This window comes from Anser brachyrhynchus, assembly GCF_964034855.1.
Source record: "Anser brachyrhynchus genome assembly, chromosome: 4".
In the NCBI taxonomy this organism is placed as follows: domain Eukaryota; kingdom Metazoa; phylum Chordata; class Aves; order Anseriformes; family Anatidae; genus Anser; species Anser brachyrhynchus.
The window spans coordinates 12,066,716-12,082,350 of NC_137698.1; the positions used below are offsets into that span (position 1 = coordinate 12,066,716).

The 15,635-nt window shown below is 40.9% G+C and overlaps 1 protein-coding gene across 5 annotated transcripts in view; it reads left to right on the forward strand.

Moving 5' to 3' along the window:
- The window catches only part of TNKS (tankyrase), a 119,771-nt gene that overhangs the window by 3,477 nt on the left and 100,659 nt on the right, over positions 1-15,635 (forward strand). For all 5 annotated transcript variants that reach the window (XM_080588842.1, XM_080588838.1, XM_080588839.1 and 2 more), the window contains one exon: positions 5,293-5,517. In XM_080588842.1, the coding sequence (XP_080444968.1) occupies positions 5,293-5,517 (225 nt within the window). The remainder of the gene's footprint in view (positions 1-5,292; positions 5,518-15,635) is intronic.

Below are 15,635 nucleotides of genomic sequence, written 5' to 3' on the forward strand. Positions count from 1 at the left end.
TTGGATATTGTCCACCTGCATTCAAGAGTCAGAATAATAAAATATATATATAGAAAGATTTGAAAGTGATTAAGTTACTTAAAAATATAAGTAAGAAATTAAGTGGGGGTATAAATGTATTTGTACTTCTTGCATTCTATGAAAACTACCTTGCTTATAACACTAAAAAAAAAAAAATAATTAAATTAAAAAGCACCAATGCTAGGCTAGAACAAAACTGCATTTGGCTCAAGGTTTTATCTGTACGGTGGCCAAAATCAGATGTCTAGGGAAGAGTTATAAGCTTGCTCTGTTCATATATGATACCTGTCTAAATGCTCTGCATGTTTATTTATATACAGCCGTAAAGTTGCTAGGTTTGTGACTGTCCTTATTCATTCGACATGTAAGGGAAGGGGAGAAAGATTGGTTGACACCATGAGAGCAGCATACCCCTCTCTTTACAAGTTACCAAATTTGTACGGTGATTCCAGTGATGTCCTTGTGATGACCTGCTGCCTTCTTCTCAGATCTGAGGTGTATTGTGCATGTGGAAACTCCTACAGAAGAATGGGGCTCACCTGCATGGGGGCTGACGTTAAACTCCTGTAGGCTTAGTGTCGGAAGGAGAGGGTTGCCACGGTCTGTCACCTGTCTGCCTGCATCTCTGAGTTGTAGACGTTGGCCGAGAGCTCTGAGGCTCCCTTTATGAAAGGGAAACCTGCAAGTTACAGCTCTTCTTTTCCAGCCGGCACTGCCAAATTGCGTCCGAGTGCCTCTCGGTATCTTAAGAGATACAGTTTGTTCTGATTTGATCTTAAAGCTGTGGCTAAGGTAGCCGATCAGACTCTGGTCTGCATTTCGTGTGCTCTTAGACTTCACTCACCAGATACATCCCCACCGTTCTGTTTAAGGCATGCTGCCATTTCTTTCTGACTAGCCTCGAAACCCATTAAATACTGAGAAAACCTAGCCTTCCCCCCCCCCCCATGAACGGTATATGTCTTAATTTGACAAAGGCCCCATCTTGTAAGGTAATAAAAGACCAGCTTGCCCTAGCTTTAGGGGTGGTTTGGAGACAACAGGATTCATGGCAAATCCCAGCTTTTTCCCAGAGCCAGCAAGGATCTGCAGGAACCTGCTTGGTAAAGAAATTGCTTCTTCCTGTTTGAAAGAAGGTTTAGCCTTCTAAGGTTGGAGCAATTCGTGCCTCTTGCCTGACCTGGTGGAGGGGAGGAGTGTAAGACTAGCATTGTCTTTGCAAGTGTGGAAGTGGGATCACAGTGTGAAGTGCTTTTTGTGATATGAGCCTGAACTCGGTTCAGAGAAACCTGTTTTAGGGAGGCCTAGATCACTTGACAAGGAGTATCATCAGTGATATTCCCTGTTTTCTTTCTGCTTCAGCCTATAGTAATGTGAAAAAGCTGTGGGGGTTGGGGAAAGAAGGTTTCTGTGAGCACACTTTTGATCCCACTAGTAATAACAGAAGTCAAAGCTTTTAATGGAGGTTAACAGATGTAACTGTTCTTTGGAGAAATTCTGGAATAAATAACTGATACTGAAGGATCTTATGTGGGCTGGAAACTAGAGGATGAAATTTAAGAAAGGAGATGATCCATTTGATCTACTGAGTGTTGCTCGAGAGATGGAAAATGGCAAGAAATAGTAATTTATTACACACCTCCACTCTATGCAGAGACACCCGAATTGCCTGCTGTACCTAATGGCACAAGGTAAAAGGGAGTAGCTTAATTTGCCCTGGAAAGCCTTGATTTTGAGGTATCTTCCTGAACTCCTCTTGCTCATTTTGTTGCAGCTGCCTGGTATATATGTGCCATAGAAGAGATGTCTGACCTGACTCAAGCAGGTGTTTGTGAAGCTAAGTCACTGATTAGTTCTGCCCTGTGCAACCTAAAGTAGGGCTAATAACAGCTCTGAGCTGGATTCACACAGATAGTACAGAGCAGTAGGGATCCTGTAGTTGACTACGAAATTTTCTGCCAGTCTTAGAGACTCAGAGCCTGCAAAATGAGGATTCATTCATTTAAAAAGATGAGTTCATGAATTACCGGGCTTGACTCTGGAATTCTTCCATGTTTTTGCTGCGCTTGTAGCATGTGAACTGTGTTTGCTTATTACTTCCTAGGAAGTTTTTCTTTATGACTGGTAACTTGTTCTCTTGAACGGTCTTACAAAACTAGAGAAATGTGTTTTTTTTTTCTCATTCCCATTTAAAATCCATTGAAAGAATTTACAAGAGGATATAAACGCAAAATGTCAGACTTCCAGTAACACTGAACCAAGTTCCCTTTTCCACAGCTTTAAGGCTCCTCGACCTACTTAGTTAAATCAGTCAGTTTAACTGTTGTCTACGTACTGAAACAAAAAGATACGAAATTGCTTAGCTTGCACTTCACTGCCCCCCCCATCTGAAACTTCTGGACTATGTGAAGCATCCATATCATGGGCAAAGCTTGTACATTTTATCTGCATGAGAGAGCCCAAACTAATAAGGGACCCTGCCCATGGGTGAATATCCAGTTTGGCGGTTACTGCAACACCAGTGTCAGTGTGGAGCTGAGGTAAATCTCATCAAAACGGGCCTGCCCTCAAGGGCCTTTCGATGTAATTCTCCTCCGCAGCTACCTTTTTATTATGGATGTTTTCTGTAGGAACATTATATCTGATTGCCTTTTGGGGTCTCTGATTCGTAGTCCTTCCTTGAGGACTTCCTTAGATTCTGTAAATCAAAATTGCACTGGAAATGCAAAAAAAAAAAAAATTGAATTTTTAAAAACTGGAATTTTTAAAGTTATTTTCAGTGAATGACATAGGTTTCTTCAGTTTAATCTGAATTGCTGCTTCACGTGTCACAGATGGCATGTCATGTGTCTGTCTTTTTTTGTTTTAATTGCAGCTACGTTGTCAGATTTGGTCACGCGATCATTTTAAAGACTTTCTGGCACTTTGTCAGTTCAAGTTTTTACAAGTTTGCTTGTGGTGTAGGTGTGGTGGGGGAGCTAGTCCCATAACTGGCCACTCTTTCTTCCAAAGATGGTGTGTGGTCTGCAGAAACCTCAACCTTAATCCTCCTTTCTTGAGGATTGAACAGAAGAGTTTCTTCAACAACTATACGTGTTTGTTGCTGGCATTTTCAAAGATACCTTTGCGACAGACCCCGTGTCCAGCAATACCTTGAAGTACATATGTGGTCCTGAAAATTGCAACACTGAACGATTTGAAAAGGAATCTGGGTTTTCAGGCACTGTCGGGTTGTTTTTTCCTCTAGAGATAGAAGGAACACGTCAAACAGATGTGCGTGCAGTTTCAGCACTGTTAGTAGTCATTCAGTCTTTAAAAACTAAAGGTTGTTGATTTGACTGCTTAGCTGAAAGCATCCCTTTCTAATTCCCATCTTGCTCAATTTTCTTTTGCCAGTTAGACGAACAATATAAATACGGGAACCTTGAGGGCTGAGGGCTTCTTGGCATTGATACCTCAGGTCTGTTAGCTTCGCTGTGGGATCAGATACCGTGTTTGCCACTGCATGCATGTCAGCTGTCATTTTCTATTTGAAAACTTATATGTAGTGTTCCTCAACTGTTTCGTAGCAGAAGCAAGCAAATAAAAGAAATCTGTGCAAGTGCTAGCACCTGCAGTGATGTGGATGCAGTGAGGGCAGTGTGGATGGGGATCCACAGCCTCTGTGGGCAACCTGTGCCAGTGCCTCACCGCCATCTATTGAAATACAGGTTCTGTCCACGGACTGCATCCCTGAGGTAACAAAACCATTCGGATCTGGAAACTTCCTACATGAGTTGCTACCTGCACAGAGGATGCTGCCTTCTGGAAGTCATGTCTGTCATTGTTTTAGCAGCATGTCACTGTAGCTGGGGGAGAACTGACGGCTTCTGTCTTGCATCTTGCAGCTTTGTGTGTTAATTTGCCTTCCAGAAGATAAATCACGTCTTTGGTTATGTTTTCAATCTCTGGCCTGTGTGTGGAGTTAACACAATCTATAAGCTGCCTCGTCAGGATGCAGTTTCACTTGCTGCAGCATTTAATTCCCTTGCTTCATAAACTTACATGGGTTTCTTTCTGCTTAAGCTGGTTGGTATCCTGTGAAGGTGTCCATGGTATCTCCACTGGAAGAGACTTCTTACTGTGATAGTCTTCTAAAATCTTCTAAATACCACCCAACCTTTGAGGTGCAACCTAGTACAAAAACGAGCAGTTGTTTGAATTAATTGTCCCTTTTGAACCTGATACCTAATTTTTGTTCCTGTCCTCTAAGGCGGTGGTCTCCAAAGTAAGTATGTGAGGCAATCCGTTGGGGTTCAGGAAGAAAATATTTTTGTACCATTAATAATAATAAAAAAAATTAAAAAGGTGTTTAATCTATATTAGCTTCTTTTTTAATTTCTCTTTTTTTCTGTAATATACATGTACTGCTGTACTAATGTATAGTTTATAAATATATGTCTATTGGGGGATGCTCAAAAAACTTTTTCCTCATAGGCGTGCCTGATCAAAGAAGTTTGGAGACCACTCCTAAGGCATTTGGGGTGCTAGAAAGCACAGCTGGGTGCTAGGACCTTTCTGAGTTCATCTTGGACAAACAAGCTAAAGGTGTCAGGGCCTGGCATGCTGCTGTAGGATTTTGTAGCCTGTAAGCCTAATGGTACTGCCTCTATGGAGTCTTTTCCCTGGCTATAACAGAGGCTTTGTCCCCAGGCTGGGACCTTCTTGAGGCATTATTTACCAAATAAGGTCTCAGTTCTGCACGTGTGTAACTTCCTAGCTTATCTGTCAGCTAAAAGTTTTTGGATTCTGTAGAAGAGAAGGAATGTAGTTTGATTTCAGATAAGGTTGTTCTGCTTGAATACTAACAGCTTCTTTAAGTTTTATTAATGTGAGATCTTCTCCAAGATGGAAATGTATATTAGGAGGTAGTATGTAAGACACTTGCTTCTGGTACATACAGATTATACTGAATTTGTAATATTTATGAAAAGCTTACCTTGAAAAAGACTGGCAAGCCTGTTGTAGAACTTGAGGTAGTGACACCAGGACTTTATTATAATACATCAGTGTTCACCCTGTCGTAAATGTGAGTAAATGGATCTTCCAACTGTTGCTTGAGTAGGCGAACCTAGTCTCTCCTTATGGCGAAATGAAGTGAAAGGTAGAGGAGGGACATCGGTAATATCATTTTGTGTCTGTGCACTGGAGTACGGGGTGAGCAGCTAGTTTTAAATATTAAAACATATTTCTTTTTGCAAGGCAATTGACCAGAAATATGTTCTCTTACAGGATTTGGAAGGAAGGATGTCGTAGAGCACTTGCTACAGACGGGAGCCAGCGTTCATGCTCGTGATGATGGAGGGCTGATACCCCTTCACAACGCCTGCTCTTTTGGTCACGCTGAAGTGGTTAGTCTGTTGCTGTGTCAAGGGGCAGACCCAAATGCTAGAGACAATTGGAACTACACTCCTTTGCACGAGGCTGCCATCAAGGGGAAGATAGATGTGTGTATTGGTAAGTATCTGTCGATTCTTTTGTTGAAACTTCACCAGATATGTTCTGTGCAGTTGTAATTGTTAATGTGTGGGACTCGAGAGGGAAGATACTGCTTGCGTTTAAAAGCTAGCTTATTTTAAACCACAAGGTGGGTATAGTGATAGTCATTTAAGATTAACTTTCTCATGATGTCTACTTCAACATTTGTTGAACTTGTTGAAAACTTTACGTGGAGACAGTTGGTCGGGTCTCTTCATCTCTTAAGTTAGTCTTCAGAAAGCGAATGTGGAAGTCTCTCTCTCTCCCTCTCTTTCCTTACACAAGAAAACTAGCTTCACCGGGTAATGTCTTTGCTTTTCGAGCTGTTCTGTGTGTCATCTTAGTGGCTAGAAAGATGGTTAATCTTTCATTCTGTACAGTATGGAGAAACAGTCCTTTGAAACTTTCAAATACAAACTACAGGACACCATTGTTCACAGTGGTTATTTATCTTTGGTGTGTGCTGTACCCTGGAGCCAAAGCAAATTCAAATAAAATTGAATACTTCAATCATTTTAAATGCGTCTAGACCACATAAAGAGCTTTTCAGTCAGGATTTTGTTAACTTTTTGATTTTTTTTCTCAGTGTAATTAATATTTTTTTTTCTAAATAGGAGCTTCTGTTATTTTTTTACTCTCAGATCAGTTTCTTAAACTTATCAGTGCTGGTTCTTCTCATGCCTGCTAACGTGAATACAATGGTCAGGTTGCCATATTTGTTTTCTCAGTCATGAAAAGAAAACCTTGATTCTTAGTAATCACAGTTAAGATTATGAACATGAGATTTGTGCTACACATTGTCCAGATAACAAAATACAATTTTTAGCAATTCAGATAATGTGTATTTGCCTAAAGACTGCTTACATAAAATTCCTACGGAGAAAGCTACAAAACTTACGTGGCACGTTCTTGCATTAGTTTTATTGTAATACTTACTTCATTACTTAAAAGGGAAAAGAAAAGGGAAAAAAAAAACACAAACTGAGGAACACCAAAACAGGAACTTTCTTTTTTTTTTTTTTTAAACTCTACAAGAGATGTGCTGGAATTCATTCATTTGATCTTGTGCCTGAGGTGTACAGTAAGATATATTCTGTGCTGAGAAATTACATGCAGAAGTTAATGAGTATAGCTGATAAGGCATCAGTAGCTCTTCTGCTGTCCACTGCAGTTGTAGGCTTCCTTTGAAGCACCGAGCAGAGCTGTGGGACTACTTGCAGGTCTCCTTACAGAGCTACGTGCAGACAGATTGGAGTCGGTCGACTTCTTTTTTTACTTCCTCCTACTAAAAGCAAGCATGAAGCTGTTGTGCTCTGTTTCGTTACTGCTCTGTGTATGTTAGCACAGTCAAATGTTTGACCATCAGCATGAGAGTTGCCGCTGAAGGCAGTGTCACCGGTCACTAGATCTGTTATTTACTGATGCTGCTTTGGAATTTAGTTGATGTCATGAAACTCCTAGGGCATGAGTATAGACAAAGAAGTCTACTATTTCTTGTTTGCAGGGGGTTTGTTTACAACTTATTTATAGCTGGCTAGATAGTTGGCATGATTCTGTTTCTCCGTAATGGCTTTATGTATAATTTTTATATTAAGATTTTCAGCCTTTGTCTTCAAAAGGCCCTGTAAAGGAACATAGTATATACAGGGATAATGGAACAAAGATTGCTTAGGGCATTTGTTCGGATTAGGAATACTCGAATAGCTTTCTGAAATATATTGTACAGTGTTAGTATTTACATCTTAAGTGTAGAATGTTACAGTAGATATGATGGATTTTAACAGGCCGATTTCTTCCCATTCTTAGCGTTCCTTTTTTCAACAAGTGAGGTATAATTTTTGAAACAATTAACTGAAGAATGGTTTCTGGAAATCCCAGCATAATGTGGAATTTACTGCTGAACTTAATCTACCTGAAAAGCAGCAGACTATGTAGGAATTATTCATCTACCCTCGTTTTTGTGTCTCTCTGTTCTTAGCATCTTCCAAATGCTAAAAGTGTTACGCTATTAGTGGTCAGCTGTACAGCTGAGCTTACACTACTGCCTTCAAACACTGCCACTAGGAAGCTTATGTGAAAATAGGAACTGTCATAAATTGATGAAAACTCACCGGAGTATGTACAAACTTCTCCAAAATACCTCAAAGAGAGCAAATAACAGTGCTATGTGGTTTCTTATGCTTCTGTGACTTGATCGCATATTTGAATTATAGAATCATTAAGATTGGAAAAGACTCTTAAGGTCATCAAGTCCAACCATCAAACTAATGCTGTCAAGTCCACCACTGAACCATGTCCCTAAGTGCCACGTCCACAGTCCCAGGATAGTGCAGAGACTTAAAGGGAGAGAATGCAAACATGCTGACTTTCGGAGGAATGTAGGCTATCACTGTGTGGTGGTTGCTTTTGTGTCCTGGGTCTGGAAGTATAGGATGTCTTGAAGGGTGGTAAGCAGTGCTCAGCTCATTTGCTGATGAGCACTGTATATATCCAATATGTATCTAGTCAGTGCAGTTTTAGTTACTGAGTACATTCTAAAACACTTTTTGCTAAATGTAATCAATTTTCAGAATAAATGTATTGAAACATTGGAAACAATTGTTAAGGTAGAAGCTATGAATACTGCAGAATGGTAGGGTGGGTTGCTTCATCTGTCAAGACTATGTATTCTCAATGTCTGTGGACTCCTCCTAGAGCTAATGAAAAAGTGTTTTTGCTTTTCAGTGTCACATTTTCTCATGGAATAACGAATGAATGGCGATCTCTGCGAAGTATGCTTGGAAAAATGCTGCAAAGTCAGGGTAGTGACTGTTCTGCAGATCAGGCTTGAGGGAGAAGGGGTCACATATTTCTTTATCTAAAAGTCTACTGGGAGTCAAACCACAGATTTGTGTAGCTCACTTTCTTTGACAGTGATATGCAGCAGATACTTAGGGAATCTGGCGTGAGTGTACACTTCTTTCTCATGGCAATTAGCAGTTTAGGAACTTAATAAAGAAGAGGCTGCATCCAGATGATGTTTGCAGACAAAATTCTGGAAAGGTGGATCTAATCTCTTCTTAAACACTGCTATGCTTTTGGCTTGGAAGGTGTTCTGTCGCAATGGAGTTTTACAACTTAATTGTGTTGCAGAAAAAAATAAACACCTCCCTTTTCTTTGAAACATTAATTGATTGATGTTCATTGCAAGCCATTCAAGACTTGCAAGAAATAAGGAACAGTCATTTCTATTTGCCCTCTGCGTATCCTTCATGATTTTATAGGCCTTTAGGTATTTCTCCCTCATGTCTCTTTTTCCAAGCTGAAAAATTTGGTCTCGCTGCATCTTATCCTGTTGAACATTCTTGTATTTTTATATTTTTTTATATATGTTTTTTTTTGAAGGGCAAAAAGTTGGTATGGGTGGCACAGACTACAAAACTATGTGTAGTGTACTTATAGGATAACTTAGTTCTTTAAGTTGGGTTTTCTGGTTGGTGCTACTCCCCATTCAGTGTTCTGCAATGCATTTCCTGAGTGGTAACAGCTCTTTTAAAACAGCGTGTGTTTGTGTAGTTAAAACAAAGTAGGCTAAAAATAACCTTAGGAAAACTGCCCGTGCAGTCTGACCAGGCTTGTCTTGCTGTCCACTGAGGTTGTTTCTGCAAGGCAGATCTCCAGTTAAATGTTGAGAGCTACAGGACTGTTAGCCTAAAAGTGATCTGAAACATCATCCGCCTACCTAGATTTAAAGTCATCCTTCACAAATACGCAACCCGCGAGCATCTTCTACAGTGATGCCATGATTTATGTCTCTGAACATACAGGGTACTTTGGTAATTTTAGGGGAATCAAAAATATTAGCTACTGAAAAGCTCCATTTAACGCTACAAAACTATAAAAGCTTCTTAAAATTACTTTAAGAATAGAGTAGTTCAATTGGAGACTACCTGCAAAGATCATGGAGTCCAACTGCCTCAGCACTTCGGGGCTAACCCAATGTTAAAGCATAGTATTGCGGTCATTATCCAAATGCCTCTTGAGCCTCTTCCAGTGTAAAGAAATTTTTCCTCCTATCTGGTCTGAACCTCCCCATGTGCAGCTTTGTGCCATTCCCACGCATCCCATCACTGGTTATCAGGGCCGAGAGTTTTGATAGATGAGCTATGAAGAAAATCTCCAAGCAGCATCAGGCACCCATATCTGCATGACAAAGGTCTTGGAGTATGAGGAGCCTCAAAACGAATAGATCGTGGGCAGCAAGACTGTAGTGCCCTACCACATTTTTGTGAGAGGGCCAAGCCTTCAGCTCGATTAAAGTCTCGATTAAATCCTCTTCAGAAATTTAAAATTGGCAGTATGCTTGCTAGTAGAGAGGATGACGCTTTGCACAAATGAAGTGAAAGTGAGCCTTGCTTCTGATGAGGAAGACTCATTGATTATGCCAGTAAAATGACTTCTTGCTTTCCTGTCTGGAACCAGTGGTGCTGAAGGCTGGTAAAACCTGTCATGTTAGTATGCTTAAGGCTATCATTTATATTATGCTGTTTGTATTACTAAAAGTTATTTAAAATCAGCTTCATGTAAACATGCCTGCTGTCTCATACACTGTATATTTTGGAATCTGTCTGGCTTTCTGTTAGGTTTGAACTGTATTAACAGCTAATGTGTTGCAACCTATCTCTTGCAACCTAACCTTACCCGTTTTTTTTCCTCTTTCCTAAAATTAATCTATCAAGCAAAATAGTCTCTTTGCCTCATTTGGCTCCTTGGTGCAGGACAATCTACATGGAACAAGTAGAGTCTTCTATTTTGTGATGCTTCTTAACAAACGTTGATTGAATTGCAATCTGGTTACTTGCAGCAAAGGAGGCAGTACAATCATATGCAAAGCACTGCTGGAAAACTTTCTGTAACATATTTGTGGGAAGTAAGGTCTTCAAAAGTACTGATGCTAGCTATTAGCAGACAGGGAGAGTGGGAGGAAGGAAGAGGAAGCTTCATGGTATCCGGAACAGGGTAATGAAGCAGATAGTGCTCTTCCAGGCACTGAAACTGTTTGCTGTTAGGTATCTGATATCAGTTTATTGTGACTTTCTAAATGTTGTGCAGAAATACTTAGCTTTATGGGATTATCCTGCTGATTACTGTAGCAATGTCTGCTTTTAGCTTCTCGGAGGAACCATGTGTTCTTAATGCAGTTCATACGTGGTTTAAAAACAATCTATAGATAAATGTGTAGCTCTTAGGGCATAAAAATGGGGCCAATTCTAGCAGAACTCATGGCTATTTTCCTATTTTTTCTAGTTGAAAGCATTGATCAAAGTATGACTATAGGACAGAAAAGGTTTTGCTCGTAAAATGTGCAGGCAGTTAAATACTTGTCGTTTAATAAACAAAGGCAGGTGCCTCTAACGATTTCCTTTTACCACAAGATAAAGCAAGTGCAGAAAATGAACTGTGGGTGATCGAAGCCTACTGAAAATACGGAGTGCTTGCCTCTTGGTCTGTGTTCTTTGTTTTTAGTCTTGCATGCAGCTAAGGCTTGTGATGAACATATGATTTACTGGAGTACAGGGATCTTAATTTTCCATGCTTATACAAATGCACCATGTTTCTTGGAGAAAGCTATCCCTTTGGTTGGGGCGATACAAGGATGGTGCAGGACACAGGTGCACCTGGAAGAGGAGCCCACTCAGACTGGTCGATGTGGGTCCCACTCCAGGGAAGCATGCACAATGGCAGCGATGCTTTAGGTGGCAGATTGGCAAGCAAATATTCTACACTGCAAAAATCCCACAAAGAGATAATGCTAAAAAGGATAACACTATTACTGTCCTGTGTCAATAGGGCAGGGTGGTAAGCAGCTCTGGGACTGGAAGAGAAATGGATATAGTGCCCTGTCCTCTAAGAATGGAAAGCAATGCAAGTTTTCTACTTAACATGTTATAAGATAGCTGGAGGCACGTGTTTCTGAGACTGACAAGTGTAGTACTGCTAGCTAGTCACTTGCTCTGCATCAGTCTGAACTCGATGTACTCTTAGCTTCCTCAGGTTTGCCTAAGAATTAGATTATGCTATTAGAAATAGATTTTTCTGCCCTTGCTCCAACATGGGGTCTCTCCCATGGAATGCCATCCTTCCTGAACTGATCCTGCAGGGGCTGCCCACAGGCAGCAGCTCTTCAAGAACTGCTCCAACATGGGTCCACCTGCTACCAAACCCTTGGCGCATAAGCCCAACACAAGGTGCTGTGATTTTACCTGGATTATGTTGCATCTGGCCAAAGTACCATCCAGTGCTGTACAAGATATTGTACTTTCTTCGCTAGAAAACATACGTTGCTTAAAACCAACCATTTAAGACCATGTGTGTTATAGGTATTTTAAAGCTGCAGATCTCTAGGAACTGACTTGTAGGATTACTTGGTGCTTTTGCCTTTTGTCAGAACTGTTATTCCAGTCCGTGCCCTGAGCAGTGGGAGTAGGGAAGGCAGAACGATGGGAAGTGCTGGGAGCCAGCATTGACTAACGAGGTCTTTGGCCGTTAACGTTTGATACACCGGTAACGAGAACTGTTGCCAACAGCAAAATGATTGCTGTCAGCTCCTGTCTCTGGCTTATGTCCATAGCTGCATGATGAACTGTCTGGGCAAGAGAGCACTTCCTTAATCGTCCTTGTTGCCTGACCAAATGTTTGCAGCCATCCAAAGGAGGGTAGGCAGCACGGCGTTGGGGATGGCAGTTCTGCCAGCATAGGCTACGTGGAACTGTAGCCCGTGATTGTACTGTTTTGCAGAGGTCTGCCTTATTATTCTACAGAATCCTTCAGTGACTGGGGTGGGGATGCACACGGGAGGTGATAAAGGCTCTCCTGCTCTCTGCCTCGGAGTGTTATCTGTTCTTATCCTACTAGAGATGTACCTTTATCCCCCTGGAGGTAAAGATACCCCCTTGACATGGGCGCCCTCCCTTTCCCCTCTCAAGCTGTTCTGCGCAGCCCCTTTGGCTCAGGGTTGTTGAGGCTAGCTGGACGTCATTTCTCATCGTGGCATGGCAGAGCCCATTCCAGTCTGCCACCTGAGCACTGACACCCTTCAAAGCAGCTGTGCTAATACAGATCTTTGAAGTCTTCAGCTGTTAACTGTTTGCAAACTCCTCTGTTGCTGGAGATCCAGTCTTCTGCGGCTTTTTGTTATTTCTCCTACCTGCATCCATATTGTCTATTGTATTTCTTTGTGAATTCCCTTGGAGAGTTAATTGCTCATTATATCTTTATTCTTCCTTTTTTCTTCTGCGTGCTCTGCTCTTATTAGATGAGGAAACTTTTTCTTGGTTGAAAAAAATTAATAGTTTGGATTCCAAAGTATTGTCTGGATGCCTTTAGTATGTGGAGATAAATGAATCTATTTCTTACATATGATTTGGAGACATGTCCTGTATGGCACTAGTACTGAGATAGATCTGTGTGTTCCTGTGACCTAAGGTTAGTGAAAGGCTGACCAACTTTGAAGGTAGCTTTTTTTTTAGAGAGATGGGAGGTAGTGCATATGTTGTAAGACAAAAGGAGGACTCTTCCTTAAGCTGTTTTCTCTGTACCTTGATACTTTGGGAGTAAGTAGATAAAACTACAGTAATTTGGTTTGGAAAGGACCTTTCGAGGTCTTCTTCAGAAAGTGAAGTTAAAAAGGAGGAAGTAAAGATACGTGTTAGAGCTGGGGTAGCTGGAAGGGACTGTGAGCACAACACAGTGTGACAAAGTGGTAAAGTAGCTGGTGGGGAGCGAAGGGACAATGTGAGCGGGAAGGTTTTGTTTAGCAGTGCTATGATGAGCTGAAGACTCTGGCAATGCAACTGAAAACACTAGGCAACTTTAAGTACAGACACTTCTGGAAGGTCTGCCTGGTTTGGGATTTTTTTTTCTACTTTCAACAGTCAAAGGTTTGGATGTGTCTTTTTTTTACTTATGTGCATCTGATTAGAAACCAAATACGAACTTTTTCATCATCGTTTCTGTGAGTATGCTAAAGAAGCTTGTGGATGATGGCACTAAACAAACTGTAAGTCTGACCTTTGATCACGCCTGTCTTTGGATTTTTATTCCCATTCTACTCCTGTTGTGTTCGTGTCTCTACTTTCAATCTGAAATGTTTTCTTTTGGTGCACTTTTAACTGAGGCAGTATGAAGGAAGAAGGGCTAAGTGCTTAGGAAATTAATGTCTTGTATTTAGACAACCCCCAATTTCCCCTCCGCTCCCCCCTAAAACCCACTTCTTCCTTCTGGCTGTATAGCTATAGTGGAAGCTTTTCCCATACCTTGCTGGTGAAAATAGGAGGGTTGAAACTGCCTAAAAGTAGAAATTTTTGTTGGTGGTGGTCTTATAATTTGAGAGCCAAACAAGATAGCGTTGGTTAGCTTCACAGTTTGAAATAACTGTGCCAGGAGGACTTGGGCCAAGAGTTTAATTTTAGGATTCATCCTGCTCTAGCAAGTTGGCAGTAATCTGAGGGGATTCGTGGCTGTAGTTCATGATCCATGCAATAATGTACATTTTTTTCTTTGGTGTGAAGACTGTCTGTTATCACTAGTACTGATCTAGTATAATAGTGTAATTAAAGTATTTCAAATGGGATGGGAAGATCAGAAAATGTATTGTAGCAGTCGTAAAGAGGATAAAAATAGATTGTACAAGAGCTTTGTACAGAATTATATGTTTGTTCTATAGTTAAGCTTACAGGAATTGATATCTGTGTACAACATGAAGATTCAATTAAAAGAAGAGCTTCTTTACATTGTTTGTACGTCGTTTGTAGGAAATGCAAGGATAGCCAGGTACTGCTTCTAGATTATTAAGGGCTCTGCCTGCAATGCAGAAAAACAACAGCCCCAATGTTTTCATTGTCCAAAGCAAACAGATCAGCATTTCAAAATACATTCATTAACAAGGTTCCAGGAATGAATTTGTGTGCTTGCAATCCTTATATTTGCCTGTTAACAGCAGGCTCTTGATTGAAGCTATTGCCACATCTCCTTTTAAGGCTACTCAGAAAACATCCTCTGAAATCAGCGTGCAGTGTTTGAAATCCAAAATAGATACAGTTAGCTACAACGGCTTATTCTGTTGTGTTTCGTTATAAAGGGAATATTTTTCTCAAACAGGAGATCTGTCTTGATATTTTTATACGTCCCTGGTGCACTGAAAAGGAAATTTCTAGACACTGTGTCTAGATCTCGAATACCCTGTGGTTAGAAGAGACTTTGTGTGCTAAAGTGCTGAAGGTTTTGAACAAGCAGGAGAACATTCAATTAGAAGCCACCTGTGGTTTACCAGGTATTAAAGTACAGCTGCATTACAGAACAGGCTAAACGTCAAATGCTGTATTTCTTTTGTTAGTTCATGTTGATGACAACGTTGCTCGCTTGGATTTTTATTTTGTGTGTGTAAGAGATTTTGGAGAAGTGTGGAAAGGATAAAATCAGCTAGTCGGTATGGGAAATGTACGAAACAAGATTGCCTTTGACCTGAATTCGCTTTCTGTATAAATAAGGGCTGAATCAGTATGCAGATTAATATAACTGATTTTTCATCTTGAGATGCCGCTTCGTACGTTTCACAGGGTAGATCTGTTGGTAGAACTGTACCCTTGGCTGTTGGAGAGGTCGGAAGGGTTATGACCGCTGGGATCAATGACCCCAGGAGAAAGAAGAAGTCTCCTGGTTACTGCAAACGAGTTCTGACAGGTTCTTATTTTTGAACCCAGTGTGGCCACTTCAAGTGCTTGCTCCACAGGTAGTTGTTACTTCGGAGTTTCTGTAGGCATCCAGCTTAAGCACCTTTAGTCAATTTTTAATGTATTTGTCAAGGTTTTTAAAAACCTGATATGAAAATTATATGTTGTAAGCCATACCAACAATTCTGAGGGTGCTTCACTACCCTCAGAATAAAGAATTTCTTCCTTATATTTAATCTAAACGTACCCTCTTTAACTTTAAAGCCATTCCCCCTTGTCCTATCTCTACACCCCATGACAGAGTCTCTCCCCGCCTTTCCTGTAGGCCCCCTTTAGGCACTGGCAGGCCGCTGTAAGGTCTCCCGGAGCCTTCTCTTCTCCAGGCTG